The 22,374-nt window shown below is 43.8% G+C and overlaps 2 protein-coding genes across 2 annotated transcripts; both read right to left on the reverse strand.

The window, feature by feature from the left end:
- Positions 1-321: 321 nt before the first annotated feature.
- Positions 322-10,777, reverse strand: LOC306781146 (interleukin-17 receptor D). The gene is made up of 12 exons (XM_079273862.1): positions 10,568-10,777; positions 6,887-6,971; positions 5,672-5,830; positions 5,149-5,267; positions 4,246-4,369; positions 4,129-4,167; positions 3,880-4,025; positions 3,705-3,779; positions 3,071-3,137; positions 2,768-2,911; positions 2,436-2,605; positions 322-2,283 (listed from the first exon to the last, which is right to left on the reverse strand). Exons 1-12 carry the CDS (start codon positions 10,691-10,693, stop codon positions 1,723-1,725), a joined length of 1,815 nt encoding a protein of 604 aa, XP_079129988.1. The 5' UTR covers positions 10,694-10,777; the 3' UTR covers positions 322-1,722.
- A 309-nt stretch (positions 10,778-11,086) lies between these two features.
- fam50a (family with sequence similarity 50 member A) lies at positions 11,087-21,728 on the reverse strand. The gene is made up of 13 exons (XM_079274329.1): positions 21,482-21,728; positions 21,058-21,142; positions 20,767-20,866; positions 18,717-18,850; positions 18,238-18,314; positions 17,367-17,433; positions 17,137-17,198; positions 16,851-16,927; positions 14,910-14,964; positions 13,892-13,940; positions 13,683-13,753; positions 12,931-13,041; positions 11,087-11,375 (listed from the first exon to the last, which is right to left on the reverse strand). The coding sequence occupies exons 1-13, from the start codon at positions 21,590-21,592 to the stop codon at positions 11,367-11,369; spliced, it is 1,008 nt and encodes a 335-aa protein (XP_079130455.1). The 5' UTR covers positions 21,593-21,728; the 3' UTR covers positions 11,087-11,366.
- Between the last annotated feature and the right edge of the window lie 646 nt (positions 21,729-22,374).

Genomic DNA, 22,374 nt, shown 5'->3' on the forward strand with positions numbered 1-22,374 from the left:
CACAAATTCTTTCTTCTCTCTCTCTCTCACAAATTCTTTCTTCTCTCTCTCGCTCTCTCTCTCTCAATGTCTCTCTCTCATACAGTCATTCAGGTCTTAGAGACTTTTAGAGGACCCCCCCCACACACACCCCATTTCAAAATAAAAGCCCCAAAGAGTGAATTCTAATTGAAATGCTTGTGATGAAGCCAGGCATTTAATAACCTCTGTTTATGTGTGTCAGACATTATGATTATGTCTCCTCTCCCCCACCCAGCACCACCCTTTCAAAATAAAAGCCCCATGGATTAACTGTATTTAAACAAACTCATAATTAGGCTTTTTTGTTAAAAAAATGAATGCTCTTACTAATACTGCGACAACTACTACTGCTGCTGCTAATATAGTATTAATACTTCGACGATAATTTTTGCTGTTGCTACTATTACTGCTACTACTGCTACCATCAATATTATTACTACCACTACTACTATTACTTATACGACAACTGCTACTAGTACGACTGCTACTGCTACATCTTCTACTACTTCTTCTAATTACTAATACTTCTACTTCTAATAATACTTCTACTACAACTTCTACTATGACTACAAATATCACTACTACTAGTACTTATTCTAATGCTACTAATACTTCTACGAATAATACTTATACTACAACTTATACAACTACAAATATCACCACTGATGAATTTTTTTAAGCCACAGAAACTGTTCAAATATCAAAATGTTCAGCTCTTTCAGGAGAGGTGTGATATGACTTTTCATATTTGTAATCTTTAAACTCTTTGAATTATTAAGGTTTTTGCAATTTGTTTTTGAATTGGATATCTATTTTCAGCAATGTTTTTGCGATTAATTTCAGTTTTCAGCATTCCAACGCATTTTCAGCAGGAAATACTTTTTCTAGTTTTTACATGACATAGGAAGAAAACAGAGGAAATGTCCATCAAGTACGTCGGTAAGACTTACTTAGAGATTTACTACATTTACCATCACACACACAACACTGTTCTTATTTTACAAATCCTTCCAGTACGCACACATGTGGCATGTAAACGCACTTTGGAGGTCAAAGTGCACAGCTGAGGCAGAGGTTATCAGTTAGTTGATTGCTTAAGGGCACATCAGCAGGGACTGTGGAAGTACGACTCTCACAGCTTCGATTTGCACTGCAAGCACTCCATTTAATGCGACGTGTGATTGGTCCACTACCGCAGCAGCTACTACCCCTACAGCGGGCTCTGAACACCGAGATGTCAGAGTAGCTAACGGTGCTAAAGGCGCTAATATCAGTGCTGACAGAGCTGACGTGGGAGGTTGGGAACCGTTAACGGTGGGCGTTGAGCGTGACTCCTGCTTGCCGTATCCGCGAGGATCACGAGTGTTGGTGCGGCCAGAGTGACGTCACACCGTCATACTCGGCCCCCTTTGATTTCTAGCTACGCGGGACGGCGGGGAAAATGGAGGACTCTTGAGAATGCGTGCTGTATAAAAGATGGAAACGTTCGTCCCAGCGGAAAAGTATAACTGAGGTTTTACGCTTCCGCTCCGATGCGGTGTGGGAATGCGGTTAACAGCAGTGATCGCTGTGCAGGGCCGCGGCAATATGCTAGCCAGTGGGACACACACACGCACACAGCATCCATTCATATGTTGGGTATCGAATAAGGTATTGGTATTGGTATCACTTTAACGGTATTGGTACACGCTTCCTAATTTTCTAATTGACACCCAGCCCTGCCACAGAGTGATGCCTCTTTGCCGTCATTGCCTGCCGAGCCTCACAGATAGCCCACTGCAGAGCTTGTCCGGCTGGCAACTCAGTATACCCTTCCTCTGAGATATGGTTGATCTTCAGGTAATGCCCCGGCCCGTGCAGAGCCACTGTATGGAGGTGTGAGAAGAGCAGTTGCAAGTCCCTTGTCAGCGTGTAGTAAGACACCAGCCTCAGCTCAGTGGGGATGTCCGCTTCCTCGGAGTAATCAAAAATGGCCGCCATGTACTTGGACAGGTCCTGGCCCCCGGCTTTGGCTCGGCCCACCTCCTCTCCGATAAGCTGGACGGCTGCGTTGGAGCTGAAGGCGTCGGACCCGAAGCAGAGCCCTCCGTCTGCCTCCTCGTCTACGCCGCCACCATCGTCACCACCTGGAGGCTTCGGCCTATGGTTGAGGCCCGGTGAGCACATCACCAAGATGAAGTCGCTGTCCCGGATCTGCCGGCAGTGCCAGGCCATGCTGCCCTCCTCAGCAACGCTCAAAGACTCCCAAAGGTCCAGGCACACCTGGGGAGCAAAATAAAAGAACATGGTCGCAACAAAATAATCTAACAACATTTACATCATATTAAAGAAACAAAGAATTGAACAATATCGTAATTCGCTTAGTAAGATCTGTTTCTGTAGCACAATGCATCATGAAACATCACGTCCGCTACCTGAGTGGCCATGTGCTGTTGTATGAAGGCCCCCAACTGCATGACGGCTCTGACGTGTGCGGGGCCATCGTAGCTGCTGTAGCAAATCAGAAGACGAGGAGGGGTCAGCCTCTTCCTGGTCAATGACATCACTTCCTCCTGAGTCCCGCTCTCCTGATGCTTGATGACATCTGAATGGATGAGAAACAGAAATCTGGCTGCTCGGTGATGACGAAGAGGAAAACACAGTCGTGAAAAGAACGGGTTTCCAATTAATTATAATTACTTATTCAGTTAGCTTTCATGAGATGCAAACAGTGATTTTACACAAAGCACTTGGTTTGTCTTGGCACCTGGTTTGATGTCAAGTTTTTTCATCCAGAACTTGGGCCTCCTGGTGAGAGCAGCCAATGAGACTACAAACATGGCTACCACGGCCAGGGATAGCGGAAGAATCAGAGCCAATGAGGGAGTGACAGAGAGTGGCAGGGAGCCTCCTGAGGATGGGGGAGTTGAGATTACATGACAATTCAGTGACAGAGACATTTTGGGTAACGTGCTTCTCTGATATATATTTTTTGTTGCGAATGGCGCTCTTTATATCTCCACAACAAAAAGATGTATACATTGTGAGGATCAGCAACAACCTCCCCTACCTTTTTGAATGTGCAAGACCTGAACATTGAATGTTTTCCTCACGGCATCCACTTCGTTAGCTGCAATCTGTGACACGAGAAATGTTATTCCTGACGTTGGACACCTTGTAGTTTGACGAAATGATCTTAAACCTGCATTCATTGATTATTTTTGGCCACTTAGCTGGAACACGATACTGACTTTAGAATCACCTTAAGTTGAGGTGGCGAACGTGTTAGCAAACAGTGAGAACTGGCGACTGCTTCTGACATTACACTTGTCATTTCATCGATAGTTAATAAAAACATATTGAACAGTGCAGCTTTAACTCAAGGTCCACTTCTGGCATCGTCAACCATATCTCATAAAAGGTGACATAATGCTAACTGGGCCATCTCCACCACACTTGAGGAAACTCCATCTACTGATGAAGTTCATCAAATGTGGTGGAAAGCTCCAGAAACCTTTGAGTTAAGATTATTTGTTTAGCAACGAGAAAGAAAGAATAAAAATGTATGAAGTGGCATAGCCCATATAAAACATATATATGACACAGGTATTTTAATATCACATGTTTAATACAGGGTTTAATACCTTGAGGTTTTTATATATGCAAATAGTGTCAAGCATAGATGAAGTTATAATTCATTTTACCTCGCAGGAGTAGTTGGTTCCTTCTTCGAGGTCATTCAGCTGATAGCTGTGGTGAGTTTGGTTTTTGGTGGAATTCTAAGGAAATACAATTCATAGCACATGATTAGGTTCAAGTGGGAGTCAAATATTTCTACAATGCAAATAACGGTATTCATTTAAAGTTGAAACCACTGACAGGTGTGATGTCTGTGTATTTCTTCAAGCCGTTGGCGTAACACAGTGAGAAGTAGCCTCTGATGCCCAGGTTTGGGGGAGCCAGGTTAAAGGTCACAGTGATGGCACTCCCTTCCTGCTGGACCTCGATGTTTTTGGGGTACCAGTCTACAACAACCAGACCGTGAAATAATGACAGATGTAAAGCTGATCAGCACAAGATGGCATTGTACCAGTTTATTTGGGAACAATGAGAAGCATGTTCTCTCACCCTTTTTGCACTGCTCAAGACCATTCTTCTCTGCACATGCTGCGGAACCACAATGCACACATTGTTACAGATTCAACATTGTTTCGGCAATAGACTCAGAGCTAAAAGTTGCCTTACAGCGGGTGGAGAAGAACTCGCTGCGGTAGAACTTCTCCCACTCCTCAGGCACTGGCAGAGCCATGACGGTAACAGCATACTGGGACCCAAGGGAGAGGCCGGGGAAAGGGTCCGACTTGTACATCTGCAGAATGCAGCGGCAACCGTGACCTTGGTTTCAATTCAAAGTTTTATCTGATAAGGAGAGTTACTGACAGGTGCTTTATTAATGTTTTAGAACGGCATTAATGTGATAGGTCCCCTATCTTCAACTTTTAGGGCCACGCCCTGGTAGTCTAGAAGTCGACTAATCGGTCAATTTGGTCTCAGCCAAAGATTTCTTTCGTCAATTAGTTGTTTTTTATGACGTTTAGTTGTTTTCAAGGTATTCAACATGAACTCAAGTGGACGTTTGTGCCCAATTTGAAGAAATTCCCTCAACGTGTTCCTGAGATATCATGAGCACGGGGCGGATGTTACACACTGACCTTGACCTTTGACCTCCAAAATCGAAATGAGATCATCCTTGAGTCTAAGTGGATGTTTGTGCGAAAATGGAATAAATGCCCTCCTGGGAATTTGCGTCCACAAGAATGGACATAAATAAAAGGCCCCCTTTGTGAAATTTACAGCTTCTGGGTGACCTTCAACAAAAAACACAGCTGTTTCCTCTCAGCACATATTTTTACAGTTTTTAGAACGATGATGCCACTGCGATCTGCCCTAAAATATAGCAGCATTCCACAATCGCCCGGTCATGATTTGTGAGCACTAAAAGATTTATTTCACTTTTGTAAGGCAGTTGGAAAGATTACGGATCCACTCTGAATAGAAGTATATTTATTTAAAAAGTATGGTTTTAGAAACTTTGTTTGTAGCAAGAATTTGTGTCAAAAACAACATGCTAGACGGGGCCCTACCTACCCTTTGAGCATGTGAAGCCGGGAGGGAGAGGTTTCGGTGGAAGAGAAAGAGCTGACAGGCAACACTGGTCCCTCCCAGGGCCTGGAGGGAAACCTGAAAGCCTCGCAGGAAGGCGATCCCTGTGCAAAAACACCATAATAATGTCAAATACGTGGGTGCGCTTATTTGTGCTTCAAACAGTTCAGTTCATGGTCTCTTAAGCTTTTGACTTGACAGTCTGTTAAACTGTCACCTGTCAAAGACCCAGTCATACACTGAATAATCAATGGAGCTGTTTCTCACATGTTGAAGCATTCTCACGAGGTGAGTCATACTTTTGTTACCTTTCAGTAATAACTCACTGTGTTTCACCTGCAATAAATCTCGTTTATGTCACCCTAATATGAGAAATTACTTCTGGTGAGGAGAGTTCGTCCCCGACATTATGGATGTGTTTCAAAACTGCCTAGAGACTTTAAAACCAACCGAACCACTTCATGACGTGCTTGCGTGAAACTGTCTTTGCCGATCCATAACAACATACCATAGTAGCTGGGCTTCCAGGAGACAACAACGGTGTCCGATTTGGGGTCTAGCTCATTTACGAACTCGACCTTCACATCATTCGGCGCTTGGACGTAGTGCTGACAGAGTTTACGGTCTTCTTTTCCAAGCAACTCAAAACACGGCCAGGGAATGCAACCTGAGGAGGGAAAAACAATGGATACATTCAATGTCAAACTGTTTGCCATTCAATGTCTCAGTATATCAAAGCAAGAGTAGTCTGCAACCATGCTAGCTGCTCGGTGAGGCTGTACTTAATTGCTACGCCCACAATCACAATGTTAACATGCTAATGTTTAAACAGGAAACATATACCTTGTTTATTTACATTTACCTAGCGAGTTAGCATGCTAACCTTAGCTATTTAGCACCGAACACAAAGTACAGCTGAGGCTGATGGGAATGTCAGCAGTTTTGCAGACCTTGTTCTTAAAATACGTCAATGGAAAAGTGAATATTTTGACCTGATTGTGGCTAGCTAGCGTAGCGTTAAACCATTCATCCTTTGAAATGTGAAAGTCTGAACCGAATTTCTTGGTAATACATCTAATAGCTGTTGAAATATTTTAGTTTAGTGGTGGACCGACCAACTGATGGATATTGCCACCCAGAGAGCTACACCGCTAGCTTGGCTAAAAATAATCGTGGGGTTGGTTCACGTGACTCCAGTTGGACCAAATGTTGTTGATCTTGGCATAAAAATAAAATATTAGCAGCATGGTTGCCAATGCCAGCAGCAGGCGGTAATCATGGTCTCAAAAGTGAAGCCGATGCGGAAATGACTTAACCTTGCATTCTCTCTACTGGCCACCAGGGGGCGACTCCTCTGGCAGCAAGACACAAATATCTCACCTATAATTACCAGCAATTAATTTGTTTCTGTCACTAGATGCCATGGGCACAATCCAGCTGTCATTTATTTATTATGACCTCAGGGATAATAAGAACTGGTTCACCCTTTCTGTGTTTACTATGGAGGTTAGCCTAGTGTTCCAATCCTGGTATGAACTTGTGCAAACAATGTGGCATCTGCTCATTATGACTCAGTGAAGTGTCACTTCAGGTTATGGACAAAAAAGACTCTATAGAGAACATCTCACCGCTGCCAAAATATGTTTACGCAATTAAGGATTCAGTGCATTGAAGGCTTGCCAAAGCTATGAGTTCCAGTGCAGCCCGTCGGAATCAGACTTACTTCCAAACCCTTTGATGGAGTTAAAGCCCAGAGCCCTCCTGAGATCAGCTCTGGTTATTCTGCAGTATTCACAACCAGGTCCTCCCTGCAGAGGAGAAAACAATAATTAATTCAGACTGAACACTTTCAACTGCATTTTTTACCAATGCATATTGCATGTTGTTTGCAAATCGTGTCAGTTTCACGCCAGGTGAACAGTCTGGCTGAACGAAGGTCAACACTCTAATGGAAACAAGCACAAAAACAGACAGACACACAGTCGTACGCCCCGACAGAAACAGATACAATAATTGTGTTGAATTTTAACATCACCTTAATTAAACTCACATCAACACTATTCCAGGAGTGAGCACATTCTTGTTCAGCTGCCAAGAGTAAGGAGGATTGGATCAGAGGCGAGATAGGAAAGAAACTCTGTTTATGCAAATTACGACTTCACAGCAGAAAAAAAAAAAGAAATGAACAAAACCATATATTATGAAACATTGTTATAGTAGATGTTATATTAGATTGATAAGTAGCACTACAGGTAAGTGAAAAAATAAGTCCCTTTAAGACGTGATCAGATGCCAAAAACATTAGCTGTCTTGGATCACAACAATCTCATAAACAGTGACATCAGTGGATACACTACATGCACACCGTGGCTTGCCATTAGCTGGCTCCAGCGATCTCGGAATCCATTTTACAAAACATCTGAGAGGGACAGACACACATTGCATTCGTCAATAAGACCTCATGATTACTAGAGGTGAAGCCTCAGGAGACCACAATCACAATGCCAGAAAACATTTACCTTGTTCGTTTACACTTACCTAGTGTATTAGCAAGCTAACATTTGCTACTTAGCACCAAACAGATTATGGCTGAGGCTGATGGGAATGACTTGTAGTTTTGCAAACCGTATTCTTGAAATGTAGTATTGGACAAACAAAACATTTTGACCTGAGCGTGGCTAGCAAAGTTAAATTATACCATTCATCCTTTGGAAACATGAATGTCTGAACCAAATTCTTTGGTAATACACGTGAGGCTTCTGGAGACAACGACCTGCCAGCGAGTGAAATGCTAGCTAGCAACCGTGTTGACATCTCATCGCAGGGTAAACAAGTGTAACTATGGCCCTGTTCCATTGAGGTGGGCTGGTGTCGTGCATGTTGGCTGAGTGTAATAGCGGTGACACACTGAATAGAATGGTACCATAGTTCATTTCGTCAATTACACCTGTGTTTACTCTGCTATGACGGGTCAAAATAACTGCTTTGCAAAGGGACTCTTGTGTGACCTGGGCTGTGTTCATTACATGCTAACATGCTATTTATGCCAAGTATGACAGAAAATTGAGAATGTATTTCGTTCACACTGCATACTTTGTGGACTTTGTGTTTGCGAGAAATGCCCTGATATGTACTACTAATTCATAGTGAAAGCGAAGGCATGAATTCAGACGTCATACCATTGACCTGAAATAGACTGACAGGTAGAGAAGATTAAAGAGGCGACAGAGAAAGTGTGTGTGTGTGTGGTGCGTCACACAATGGCAGTGTGTGTGTGTGTGTGTGGTGCGTCACACAATGGCAGTTAACCTGTCAGGTTGGGTACTCACCGTCAGCCTATAAGAAGCCTAACTAAGTGCTTGCACGCAAGCCGCCAGCATTATAAACGTTCCCAGTGTGAGAGGCCCTCAACAGGCACGCTCACAATGTGGGTGATGCTCTCAAGTAACAGGACACACATGGACGAGTGCGTCTCAAGAGTTGTTTGCCAAAGTGAATCTCATCACATATCTGCACCCTCTAAGGGGAAAGAGGTTTTTAAAAAATAAAACTCTTACACAGATGAATTAAATTTGATGTGCTTCCAACATCAGATTTGAACCTTGCATACTTTTTTTCGTCTATTTTCTCCTCACTGAGGCAAACAGCTCTGTGCTGAAGGATCCAGCCCATGATGGTTGCCTGGAGCAAACCGATTCAAAACGATGTGTTAACGATGTGTCCACCATGTCACCCAGAGGAGAGCCGTTCTGGCCATAGCACGTTTACAAGAAGAGGGGCATCTTGTCTGGTCTTTAGTAAAGGGGGAGGTTTCGTACTTGTAGATATTAGAAAATGACAAAGACAAAATTGTTTAGTATCTGAGACGCTGGGAGATACAGTATCTATAACAATTGAAGTAGAAAAAAACTTTCTTCAGTGAAAAGAGATATTTTAGCCGTGTGAGTAAGATGTAGATAACACACCAGTCCCGAGCACATTTGAGATGTTTTCTGCAGAAATGTGCTTGCAATTTGAGATTTTGTTCTTCCTTTCTGAGGACATATGGCAATACATTAAATATGATACAATCCTCTTTAGTTTCCTTTACAACATAAACAGAATTTTAATTGGCCAAATTTAAACATAAACACCAATTAATTAAATGATAAATTAACAGACTTTTTGGGCGATCTATATAGTCTCCCAAAGCTGCAAAAACACGATCATCTTTGATGAGCTCCTGGCTGGAGATTTACATCTTATATAGACTTATACAGCAGACTATCTGCGGAGGTCCTCAGGAGTGAAAAAATGATAGAAAAAATGATCTCCCAGTCAAGTAGAGATGACTCAGACATTATATAGAATTCGATTCTATTATATTATATATAGATTTAATGTTTTGGTAAATTTAGTTGAGGGTTACTTGTGGGACAGGATTTTGTTCAAATGTATCGGTCTGCATTTCATTGTATTTTGCACCACCTAGAAAGCTTGCATAGGATTACAGTACCTGTCTTCTAGGTTAGCGGGTCTGAACCGTTTTTCCCTTGGGACCCTTTAAATAAAGTTGTGTTGTTCTGGTCAACCAAAGAGCAATTCTTCCTCCTCAGATTTGATGGATTTTTAAAAGGTCCGGGGCATCAGGACATGAACATGTCCAGTCATCCACAAGCAAAATCAATGATTAGAAAAAAAGTCAGAGAAAATGACGTGACATTATGAAAGATATTTCTTCTGCTCTCCCATTCCCGTCACTCGTGACCCTTCAGATTTCTCTCGTGGACCGCGTGGGGGCCCCTGACCCCCAGGTTGGGAACCACTGCTCTGGGTTCTAACTGAGTTGACCAAAGTTTGTTATTTGAATAAGTCAGGTAGAATGTTCCGATAAGTCAAATGAATAACGCTTTGAAGAACATCGAAGAAAACGCAGATCTATATATTGTCACATAAATCGATGTTTAATCTATTTAAAGCACCTATTTTGTCTCTTCAGGTTTCTGGATACAAAACCGCGGAGTTGGAGCGAAGACTCAATCTGAGGCTCGCATTGTTGGAATCACAATGACGTGTTGGATGAAAATGAACCATTTATGTCATATATGTACTGCGGGATGAAAGCCAGTTACAAATGAATCCCAACGACTGTGCAGATTCAGAAACGTCTACTTCGCCAAGATAAGAATTTCAGTGATTAAACTTTAAAGCACAAACATAACGTGCATGTTTGCTGTCTGAGCAGGAGGACGGCTCCTCCTCTGGCGACGGCAGGCCAAAGGAAGAAGAAGCAGCATGTTTTTTCAAAAGTAGTATACATCTTAGCTCGGCATTACAGAAGACTTAGTTTGCGCGTATGTCAACGTCGTAACGCAGAATTTACACTCAAGGGCAGATACACAGCGGATGGGATTATCCTGTTTACCTGCTGCACACAGTTCAGACTGCAGTCCTGGGGAGTGATGGCGGCGGCGGCGGGGACGTCATCCTGAGCCAGGAGCGGCCGGCCTAGTGCAAAGAGCTGGTACAAAACAAGAGTCGTCTTCCACATGCTGCTACAGCCAGCGAGGCTTGGTCCAACTGTGAGCACTGGAACCTCAAACCCACACACACACACACACACACACCGAGTGGACTAAGAAGCCTCACAGCCGGTGCGAAAGGTGGAATCTGAAGTGTTCTCGTGGTGAGGGAGAGTAAGTGACAGGAACCTGGGAGGAAGCAGAGAAGATGAGGGGGAGTGGTGTCTTCAGGCTATGGGCGGAGGTAAAGCCTTCTTTCTTTTAATCGTCACGCTGCCTGACTCGTTGGTCTTGTGCTGCGGCAGCAGGAGGCACGGAGCGGGTTCGGATCCCAAAAGTCTGACGGATAACAACAGCGCGTTCTCACTTGACCTAAAAGTGTGAGGGAATGACAAACATCCTTTCAACGGGAGCCAAGAGAATCCTCAGCCAGGTTCATTTTATTCGGCATCGATGCTGAGACATGTTCATGAGCTGTACACATGTGAGCGTGGGGTTTGTTTTCACAGGAAACATTGCATTGGTAGTTCAAATACATGTTGGAGGGAAAACCAGTATTTCAAATACCAAGTAAAAAAAAAAAATCAATACTTTGATCAAATCCTGATGAAGCATTGATGAAATATGTAGAGTAAAATAAGAAGAACGTTAACAACAAAAAGTTTGCATCTGGGATTCCAGAGGCTGGAGAGGACAGCTGTTTCACCGGATCTGAAAAACAAACAAATGCAATATGAGGGCTGAAGTATGTCACAAAGATGAACACATCCAAACATATCTGTGCCCTTCTTCAGCAGATCTAGTCATGCGGACATGAGTGTTTTTGATTTTATGTTTCCGACGTTGACCTTAAATTAAACTTCAAACTGCCGTGTGATGCAACATTATTTCTTCATCAACAGGCGGTAGAAAAAACGTCTGTGTGTGTGTGTGTGTGACAGTTAGTCTGGGTGGGCCAGTGGTATGCCATAGCGTGCGCATGCAAGAAGAAGTAGGCAGCTCCACCACGCTGGGGAGCTTTATGGCCTCGCAGAACAATCGGAACGGACGGAGCGGTGATGTACTGCAACCACAGGGCACAGATGTATTTCAGCCACATGCGTTTTTGTGAAAACATGATCTCGGAGTTTACCTCCAAGGCTCCAAGGCTCCAAGGCTTTCGGCCCCTAGTTCACTTGTTCTGTTTTTCTGACTGTTTGTCTAAACTGTTTTTGTCTAACTGTTACTCTTGTAAAGCGGCCTTGGGTTCCCTGAAAGGCGCTATATAAATTAAAGTTATTATTATTATTATTATTGTCCTATATCATCATTTACAAAATAAGTACAGATGCTGCCTCGGCCCACAGGGCCGAAAATGACAAAGCCTCAATCAGACTGGATACAATTAAATATAAAGCCCACGGGAGACAAAGGGAGAGTTTGGGTTCTTTGAAGTTGGGTTATATGAGGTACGACTCCATGGTCAGTGTATTACTGCCTACAGTAGTTTGGAGTTGGAGAGTCAGACAGAAGTACCAGCATGGGAGCAAAGCAATGTACTACTTACACACCTAAAACCAATCAGTGTGACGCCAACTTTGGAATATGTTCAACGCTTAGACAGACAGCCCTTTGAAGCCTTTGAAGACGGGGAACTGAAGCCGTTGTGGTTTACACAACATCACGAACAAACTAACCGCTCAAGGCCGCGGTAGACCAGCAGCTCCTGCTTGCTTCTGTTTATGCTGATGATCAAATCTGACAAACGTGCACATCATCAGGTTACAGATTTGTGCAGCTAAGAGAGACCAACCTCCGCTTGTTTTGTTCTTTTAAATGAGTTCTGGATAGTTTAACAAAGTGAAGACAGGAGGGTTCGTCACGGTCAACATTGTGATTGGTAACAGTTTCTAAATCCTCCAATTTAAGTTCAACTCAAAATCAAAAAAACACATTTTTCCTCCAAGGAAAAGTGCTTTTTATACGTTCTAGACGTATAACTCGATCACACTGAGCTCAGAATCATGCAGAGATGTGAAATGACAGAACACTCAAGAGGAACTGTTGAAACCTGTTGGCTACACAGCAAGTCCAGCTGCCTTTGACTCGCTACTCGACGTGCACGCCACAGTGTCAACCTCAGAACAAACAGCTACAAATCATTTACCACGGAACATACGCGCCAGCCTTTGTACTCGCGTGAAAGATGAGATTTAAGATCAGAGGAAACTGGAATGATGCTTGAGGGGGAACTGGGTAAGGAATGCTGACGTTTAAAGACTCTCACCGTATATTTGTCCCATTTCTTCTCTGGATCGTACGGCTCCCAGCGACTAGCGGGGAAGATGTGCTTGTTCTTCTCATACCAGCTCCTCAGCACCACTTTACCTGCATGAGACTTGAGGCAAAATAACAAGGCTGGATTAGCTCTTTAAACACAGTGACGATGACAAAGGAAACATCAGTCATGTGGATTATAAGAATAGTTGCGCTTCATAGTCGTGTCAGCAGCTCCACCGTGAATATGGACAGAAGAGGACCGTTTAGCAGGAACGTTACATTGACAAAAATATCAATCTAACAGCAGCCGATCGTGAAATGTAGAAAAAGAAAACAGATTTCCAGACATTCATCCGACAATAAATAAAGCAGAGATATTGTGAGCCACTCCCGCATTTAAGCCTTAAAAAGACAGAAAGAAACCAGTGGTCTTGGTCATTGTTAGGGTTTCGGTGTTGGCCGTGGTTGCACTCGTCTTTTTAATGCTTCTTTTGTGATCAGATGTGCCACCTCGACACGAGGCCTGGCTGATGGGATCGGTCTGATCTCGGAGCGTACAGACTCGACAGTTGATGGTGATCGGACGACACGGGTCGCATTGAAAAGACAAAGTGTAACAACGGCCTTCGACCGATACGTAGCTGTTCTGTTGACCATCTTTAGTTCCTTCGGACGTCAGGATTGGTTCAGATCGACCAAAGAATTCGGTTAATTTCTTCTCACAATCTCTTGTTTTTGCTGTAAAAATAAAATCGTCACCTCGTCTTTCTCAACGGTGGCGTCGTTCACCAGTCGAATGTCATCGTGGACGTCAAAGCTGAAGAGAGGACCTGTGGGAGGAAACACAGCTCAACCTCATGGTGTTCCATATATAGTACAGAGCAAACACTCGTTTGATGTTCTTTAAAAGTGCAACAAAAACAAATCACGGTTTTGTAAGAGAACAGGGCTGAAAGATGTTCACTTACCAGATTTGCCTCTGGCTTTGGTTACAATGAAGTCGTAGAAACTGTGGTGCTGAATGAGAAACAGACAAAGACAAATTAAACTCTTTCTCTACACGAGAACATCCTCAAATATTTGGAATAAAAAACAGCAACGTCCACGCAGAGCATGTCTTGAGGTATGTCGCACTCCGTCAAATTTCAAGATGTTTCAAGATGTTTCAAGATGTTTCAAGGTGTTTCAAGGTGTTTCAAGGTGTTTCAAGGTGTTTCAAGATGTTTCAAGATGTTTCAAGGTGTTTCAAGGTGTTTCAAGATGTTTCAAGGTGTTTCAAGGTGTTTCAAGGTGTTTCAAGATGTTTCAAGATGTTTCAAGATGTTTCAAGGTGTTTCAAGGTGTTTCAAGGTGTTTCAAGGTGTTTCAAGGTGTTTCAAGATGTTTCAAGATGTTTCAAGATGTTCCAAGGTGTTTCAAGATGTTTCAAGGTGTTTCAAGATGTTTCAAGATGTTTCAAGGTGTTTTGGCTTTACTTTGGGGAGCTGTCATGCTAGAGCCTATGAGAAAGAAGAGTAATATAATGGATGTCACGCGTTTGAACATTTCTTCATTAACAGGAATGTAGCACAACAGTAAAGTGAAAGCAGTGCTTTGTTGATTTGATTCTATTTTGCTTCTAGGAGATGAACTGTGACAGGGGGCCAGTCTCACTGTCTGCAATAATCCAACTGGCTCTCTGTCGAGGGAACCAGAGCGATGCTAAGTTCCTGGGTTTCCCTCCAAAGATACGTCATCTCTGCAGCACTTTATGTGGAAGTGGAATCTAAATATCTTCTCCCTAAAGTCGATGACTAACCGAGAGAGTAAACGTGATCTGAATATGGATCAAAATAACCTGGATAATCATGTTGGTCTCCTGAGTGAGAAGACAGTTTGCATCATGAATAACTCGAGAGGAGCTTTGCTGGTTAGGAGGGCTATAAGTAACAATGATGATGAATTATAAAATGAATGAATTATTTGTTTTTGAAAGTCGGAGCTTACATGTGGGATGATCAGATCCTCTTTGATGTACATCAGCTGCTCCACTCCTGCAGACCTGCACACAGAAGAGATGAAGTCAAAGGAATTCACACATTCATGGAGAATAAATGTGAACCGACATTTCCCCGGTTCAAAGCCTCTGTGTGCGGGGTTGGAAGGTCATCAGAGCATCGCTGTGGCAGACCACAGAGCTTGATGTCATCATTGCAGTGGGAGAAGGGAGACAGTGTGTGTGTGTGTGTGTGTGTGTGTGTGTGTGTGTGTGTGTGTGTGTGTGTGTGTGTGTGTGTGTGTGTGTGTGTGTAGCTGAGCGAGTTCTAGCATGTGTGTCTATCTATCTCTGTTATATGCGTTGGTTTGGTTTCAAATAAGAGTTTCAACTGCATCTGGAGGTTCTGAAGGACTGGGGCGATGCGGTCTCTGGTGGAGTGGGAGAGCACACGGCCTGCTGAGTTCTGGATGTATTGTAGTTTATTGATGATGTTGGTGGATGAGCCGTACAGGATGCTGTTGCAATATAATAGTTAATATAATATAATATGGTACGAACCATCTACATGCTTCCACTAGCTCAGATTATGGAAAACAACAAAGTGTGTTGTCATAATTATGCAGACGACACACAAATCTACATAACTGTATCACCAGGGGAGTATAATCCCACACAAGGGCTTTCAAGGATATTATTCCACTCCCTGCATTTCTGCATGTTATGCTGCGTTCACACCGGTCGCGTTGATTTTTTGACGCGCGTCGAGATTACATACAAAGTCTATGCACAGACGCGATGAGACTGGCGCGCCTCGATTTTGCGATCCCGCGGCGCGTTGGACGCGTTATTGCAGTGCGGTGGACGCGGTGGACGCGTTGGACGCCGCAAAATCGCCAACGCGCGAGTTGAAATTTTTCAACTTCAGCGACATAATCGCGTGACGCTGTGGCGCGATAGCCTATCAGCGTTGAGTTGCTCCCCCTGTCGTCACTGGCTTCCTGCCGTTGTTGAATCAGGAAATAAATCCTGTCGCCGTCTGTGTTCACCCAGAGCGCTACGATACCTCATATCAATAGAGACCGGACCAAACTATGTGTATGCATGTGTGTGTGTAAACCATACGGTACAAACAATAAATAGACGCTGCCGTATTTACGTCTACGTGACGTTATTGAGTGCTGGTGGAGCTGCTACGATGTTAGCATAGCCCAGCACCGATCCATCAGAGCTACATTGAGAAGACCAGTAATCTACAAATCGGCATCATTACGTAGTTATTTCGGAGTCCCTTTTTGTCGGTTTATTGCCGTTGAATCACAGCCAAATCAGTTTATTTTGTGTTCCTACAGCTGTAGTAAACAGCGACCGGTGGCTTGCTAGACACAGTGAATACAGCTCGATGAAATCCACGGAGCTCCTCTGAACAATATTATGAACCAGACATGACGGCGTTTGGCATTCCGATGTTTAAGGGACTTCCACAACACGTACAAAGCAGCAATTGTCCTTATTCCTGTCATGGTTGACGGCGGAAAACAATGGCGGCCAGATCGAGGCTTCCAGGACGATAAACCACGCCCCCTCTCCGGCGCTACGAGATTTTGCGGCGACCGGTGTGAACACGACGGCGGCGCGTTGGACGCTTTTTTGCAGTGCGTTGGACGCTTTTTTGCAGTGCGTCAAAAAATCAACGCGACCGGTGTGAACGCAGCATTACACTGCTTTTTAGTGTTTCAATGAATGTTCTTAATTGTTTTTAAATCTTCTTTTCTTTTGCCTTCTGTTTTAATGGTTTTATGTGAAGCACTTTGAATGTTTAAATGTTGATGTTGAAATGTGCTGTACAAATAAACTTGCCTTGCGACATTTGATGTTTCCTCTCCTGCAACTATTCACTGATGTTGTTTTGACCGTGTGTGTTTGGTCGACGCTACTTTTCGTCCTCTCACCTGAGCTCGCTGAAGTCCTTTCTGAGGACCTCCAGCGCCCTCTGCAGGAAGTTCTGGATGGTGTTTCCCTTCTTCATCTGCAGGCGAAAAATACACACAAAGACATGATGAAGACTCAAAGAGAGTAAACACGATGTTAAGTGTACAGTGTGACCATGGGACCGGTGGGGAAAGTGGGCTGCTCTCTGCCCGTACATGTCCCCGTTATCAATTCTCTTCATCAGCTTCTGTGGCCTTTTACGAACTGACCAACAGCGAACCGGTGCTGCGGCCCGACGTGCTTTACCTTGACAGTCTTACGATGTCCAGAGCCGTCCCAGTAGCTGAACGTGATCTCAATCTCCTCACCTGGAGACAGAGAAACGTTATTTGGTACTGAGAGCGTGCATGTTTGAGCGTGTAAAGCGGGGAAACGACAGAAAAAGGGAGGAATTCTTCACAGCTGACACGTTTGACCAAAGCGGGACACGCTGTGCACGGAATGTCTGCTTGTGATGAGAGACACGCTCGACTCACTCTTAATCTTCTCCTGCTTGAGCTCCCACTCCTGCCTGAGCTCCTCTCTGAGACGATTCTCCTCCTCCTGAACACAGAAAGCAGACAAAAACACAAGAAGTGAAAATGTAACCTGTTCGTTTTAGAGGAGGGCCATGTTGCATTCACGGAACATTAGAGAGAGGATACGTGACAAATGAGCAGGGCAACAGTTAAAGACTGTAAACTTTACTGCTGTGTGAACTAGATGAAGACTCTCTGAGGGTACGGCTGTAGGATGCTCCAGCCGACTATAGAGGCCGATCACATCACACAACAATACTCGTTCGCCTGCTTTCTCGCCAGTAGGCTCGGGTGGCATTACGGTACTCCAGGGTGTTCAGATACAGTCATAAATAAACAACGCTGACCTTTCTATGATGCCGTATTGATGAGCTGTAGTGCAGCGCCAGAGGTCGGTCTCTGCGGCGTCACAGGCAGCTGAGCTCAGAGATGGCAGCGTTCTTCATTAGCTTACACTTTATAGTCACATCTACCACCAGCAGCCGCTCTGTTCAGCCCACTGATGTGTCGGTACTGTCGATATCGCGGCCTGTGTGTACGTTAGCATCAGTGACGTTACAGCTGTGAGCTTTACGCCCCTCTATGTATGATTCAAAGTTAGAGGTCCGTTACGCAGCATTTCGTTTGATCGGACGATGCTAACAGAATAAGAACAGTAGAGTGAGCCTGTATTTAACCCCAAAAGTCCCGATCGGAGCACCGTTAGAAAGCTTTGGTCAATCCAAGCTTTCTGTTGAAATGAGAGCCAAGTAGGATGGTTTCCCTCGAAAAATAAATAAATAAATGCATTTACAAAATGAAGCAGAAGATTAATTCCCATTCGCCTCACCTCTCTGTCTCGATCGGGAAGGAAACTTGTGTCCACGTCTGGGTTTTTGCCAAGATACTTCTTCCTAGCTGGAGAGTCTGAGAGACAAACGTGTTATATCTTCTTTAATCTGTGCAAAACCAAAGTGTAAATACGAACAGATGACATTTTTTGTTATTTTACAATAAATAAGCAACAAAATAGCTAATTCTGCAACATAGGCATGTTTTTTTACAAGGAACAATTCATCAAATCTGACATTAAAAGCTCGGCTTGGAAATCTAAAAAACAGTGATGTTATATTTGCTGATTTGCAATCAATATTTGCAATCAATAAATCAAACGCTCTGAGAAAATAGTCTCGAGGCCGTCGCAGGACTGAAATGATTTAATGGGAAAATCACTCAAGACACAAATCAAATGAGAAAAGCTTGAGCGAGGTACAGCACACAGCCGATCCTCTGCGTGTGTTTCCTGATCACCACAACGCAAACACTCACAGTCCAGCTCTTCGTCTTCGTTCTCCTCCTCCTCCTCTTCCTCTTCGCCCTCGTCCTCCGGGTTGAACGATAAACTGGCTATCTTCCTCTTCTGTTCCTCCTTTCGCTTCTTCTCCTTCTGCTTCTCCAGCTTGCTGCACACAGGAAGGCGTGAGTGATGAACAACCCCAATAGAAAGGTAGATGTACCACAAAGGAAAAAAGAAAAAAGAGATGATGGCCAAACAGTCCTCATTTCAAACGGTGCTTTCATGAATCTGGATCCTAAATTCAGAGTGTTATTTATCCCCCTTCCTGACAAACCAGACACGGCCACTTCCTTCACTGCAGCTCTAAAAGCTGCCACAGCCTCTGAGAGACGGGGAAGTCGGCCCGAGGACGACCGCCTTCCACAAGGAGTGGATTTGAGGACCGCCCGTTACAAATCGGGAATTGACAACAGCATCTAGCTCGTGAGGTTACGATTATGAAGTCTCATGCAACTTGGAAACGAAAGAAGATGCGAAGAAAATCATTCTCGCCCACATAACTGCTTATTAACAGGAGAAGCAGAACGATCTGTAGAAAGGACTCGATAGTCTACGAAACCACCTGCGCCCATTTTACCGTAAGAGACATTGACCTGCTATAGAACCTCTCTCTCCAGCTCTCTTTCGTCACCCTAGAGTTCACGATATTACCTCAGCTCCCGACTTTTCAACTCTGCCTTCCAGAACAATAATATCGACACTTTACATTTCCACTGTGGTCAGACGACACGGCGCACTAAAATAGTTCTGATAGAGTCTACCCCGCCCGTAATAAAGTTCAGCTTTTAGAGGTTTCCCACCAGAGGGCATTTATGAGGTCCAACCGTGACGTGATGTAAAGCCTTTGATTTGAATTAATAAGGCCCGGCTCACGGCGGGTGCCCCGGTTCATCCTGAAGTTGTCGGACGCTGCTGAGGTCAGCACTATGTGCAGGCCGGTCAAGTTTCTCCACACAGAACCAGCCTGGGTTTGGAACCACTGCTCTAAAATATGGTTGCATGCTGTAGCATTAAATGTAAGTTTTGTTTGTCTCAACATGGGCTGTATTGTCAAATGATTCTGCTTATGAGGGACGACAAATCTTGAAAGCGAAAGCACAGAGACAACGGCAGTCGCTCTGTACTGTAAGTTGCAATGTAATGTAATTTACGTCCACTAAAGGTGCTTGTGTTTTGCCACTGACAGGCTCGTACTGTTATTATAAGTGTCTGGCAACATCCCGGAAAGGGTCTCGCTACAGGAAAAGCCTCGATCTGAAATCTGGTGAGGTGACGGGTTGACGGAAGACATGGGCGGGAACGCGAGTGCCGGCTGGAGCCGAGCTTGTTGTGTTGGGAGGACAGAAAGCACAGCTCGGTGTTATCTAAAAGCAACCCCCGAGGAGGAACGCTGTAAAGACTGGGACTGTTGCTGCCTGATATTCAGCTTTCACAACGAGACTTCTCCTTGAGCGGGACTTGGACACACTAACAAACAGACCGGCTCATGCCATAGGTATAGAAAATATTCTGTCGGGTTCTCTCCATTATGTTGTCAGACACTAACAATAACTGAGTCTATCAGCGGCCACAACAAGCACTTTTAGTGACGCTCTCACAGGTGCCGGCTACAGCCTGCTCCCCAAAAACTTGACTTATTTCAAACAGCTGTTGTCCGCAATAGTCCCTTCGACACAAACACATTGGAAAGGGGTTGAAAGAGTTGAAAAATAACAAAGTTACTCTTCCCTTAAAGGGGCCTTGCTCAAACCATAAAAAACTAAAGTACACAAAAGGACAGCCCTGTCCACATAGTTTGGGCTAAATGTTAAATATCTGTTTAAGATACAATCTGCAGGATTTTGTGCTTTGGTGCTATTGTTTGGTCAGATATATTTTTGAACTGCTGGGAGCAGCAATCAATGGTTTGTCTCTTGCTACAATGCATCGAATTGATGTGCACCATTTGTTTTGAACCGGTGCAGAGCCTCGTGCTCTACATCACCAACCAAAAGCTTCTGGGCTGACAGCGATCCAACTCACAGCTGGAGCTCCTTGGACTGCTCCTTCTTGGCCAGCTGTTTCTCCCTCTCCTTCACCAGCGCCTCCTGCTTGGCCTTCATATCATTCAGCGTCACCAGACCTGACGGAGGCACACAAACAGGTCAAACATCCTTTTTGGGTCACGTTGTCGGCCGGTCAAGGCATGCGTGTGTGACAGAATGTAGTGCAACTTCAATACATGAACAACACAAATATAAATACATCTGTATGTGACTGTACAGCTCAAAATGTAAAGGGTTCACGTGACGTCCAACAGCAACAGACTCGTACCAACTGTGCTGGACTTCAGCTCTGCCTCCACGGCATCGTAGTGAGCTGAGAACTTCTTGTCGATGTTGGACTTGACCATGTTGTCCTGCGAGGGGACAGACACACAGCAGAGAGCAGGAGGTGGGTTAAGGTCGTCCTGCCACGTCTTAAAGCAGTACAAGTGACAGCAGGGTGCCTATGGGAGACTGTACGGTAATAATATATGAGCTTTACTTCACATTATCATCAACTGGACTCAAACGTTACGTAGGAGTTTGAAAACACAGCCACGGCTCTCCTTCACTGACGCAGGTCGCTGGCCCCTTCAGGGGTCTCTATGCTATACTTAAGTTAACTAATTGTTTTGACAAACAGTTATGGGGCTGATTTAAGAGGTATTTTAATGAACAAGTTATAACTTAGGGTAAAATGCTAAGTCGCAAACCTCTGCAATCTTCTGCTTCAGCTGTTCAAGCTGCTCTCTTTCTTTTTCTCGCTTTTTCATCAGCTGCATGGCTCTGCCAGCCTCGCTGGCAGCTCCTTTGTACTGCGCCATGTTGCTTTCTTTGCTCTCGACGCTCGCTTGTATGAAAGTTTAATCCACAATGAACAAAGAGAGACGTTAAATTCTGAAATAAAACAGATTGTTTTTCTCCAGAACTGTGAAGGGAGATGCAGACCTCCCCGGCACACCACAACAAGAAAAATGGCCGCGACAAAGTGCATGCTGGGTAGTTAAGGGGTATATATATATGATGCTTTCAGGTACCTCAGGAAACCTCGGAATTATGCCGCCCCACAGCAACAGCCAAATGTATTGATGTAAAATTGAGAGAGAAGAATAAAGATATGTATGTTGGATTGTTCAAATCACCAATGAAATATGCAACAGGAATATAGAAACAGAAAAAAAGACAGGTGAAAGCTTAGAAGTCTTGCAAATAACTTTTATTTCCCTCATTGAAGATTGATTTATTAAATGATAAATTAAAAATAAACATTTTTATACAAATTAATTTAAATGTTTTGCTTGATAAATGAAGACCAGAATTATACATTTCCGAAAAATGTTCTGCTAATTAGCTAAAAAGCTAAAACATTCTACTATTAAATCAACTTTATTCTCATCTGTGAAAATATCTGTAAAATCCATTCGCATAGTACACAATAATAACAACAACAACAGTAATAATCATAATAATACAAATAATTGTAAGAATTGGCTTTATATAGAAAACATTTCAAATGGCATTCACAGTCTGCAGAACTATGCCAATTAAAAATCACAATAAAAGACAATAATTTCTCTCACTCACTCACTAACTCACTCACTCGATA

This window comes from Melanostigma gelatinosum (assembly GCF_949748355.1).
Source record: "Melanostigma gelatinosum genome assembly, chromosome: 8".
Lineage (NCBI taxonomy): Eukaryota > Metazoa > Chordata > Actinopteri > Perciformes > Zoarcidae > Melanostigma > Melanostigma gelatinosum.

Excerpts from the sequence above, each read along its gene's own strand:
- LOC306781146 (XM_079273862.1), bottom strand. The coding sequence starts at position 10,693 with ATGTGGAAGACGACTCTTGTTTTGTACCAGCTCTTTGCACTAGGCCGG. Across the intron at positions 4,370-5,148 it reads CGGCTTCACATGCTCAAAGG|ATGTACAAGTCGGACCCTTT; the intron begins GTAGGTAGGGCC and ends TGCATTCTGCAG. Across the intron at positions 3,138-3,704 it reads GAACCAACTACTCCTGCGAG|ATTGCAGCTAACGAAGTGGA; the intron begins GTAAAATGAATT and ends CTCGTGTCACAG.
- fam50a (XM_079274329.1), bottom strand. The coding sequence starts at position 21,592 with ATGGCGCAGTACAAAGGAGCTGCCAGCGAGGCTGGCAGAGCCATGCAG. Across the intron at positions 18,315-18,716 it reads CGAAGACGAAGAGCTGGACT|ACTCTCCAGCTAGGAAGAAG; the intron begins GTGAGTGTTTGC and ends TTTGTCTCTCAG. Across the intron at positions 13,042-13,682 it reads CCACCGTTGAGAAAGACGAG|TCTCATGCAGGTAAAGTGGT; the intron begins GTGACGATTTTA and ends TTTTGCCTCAAG.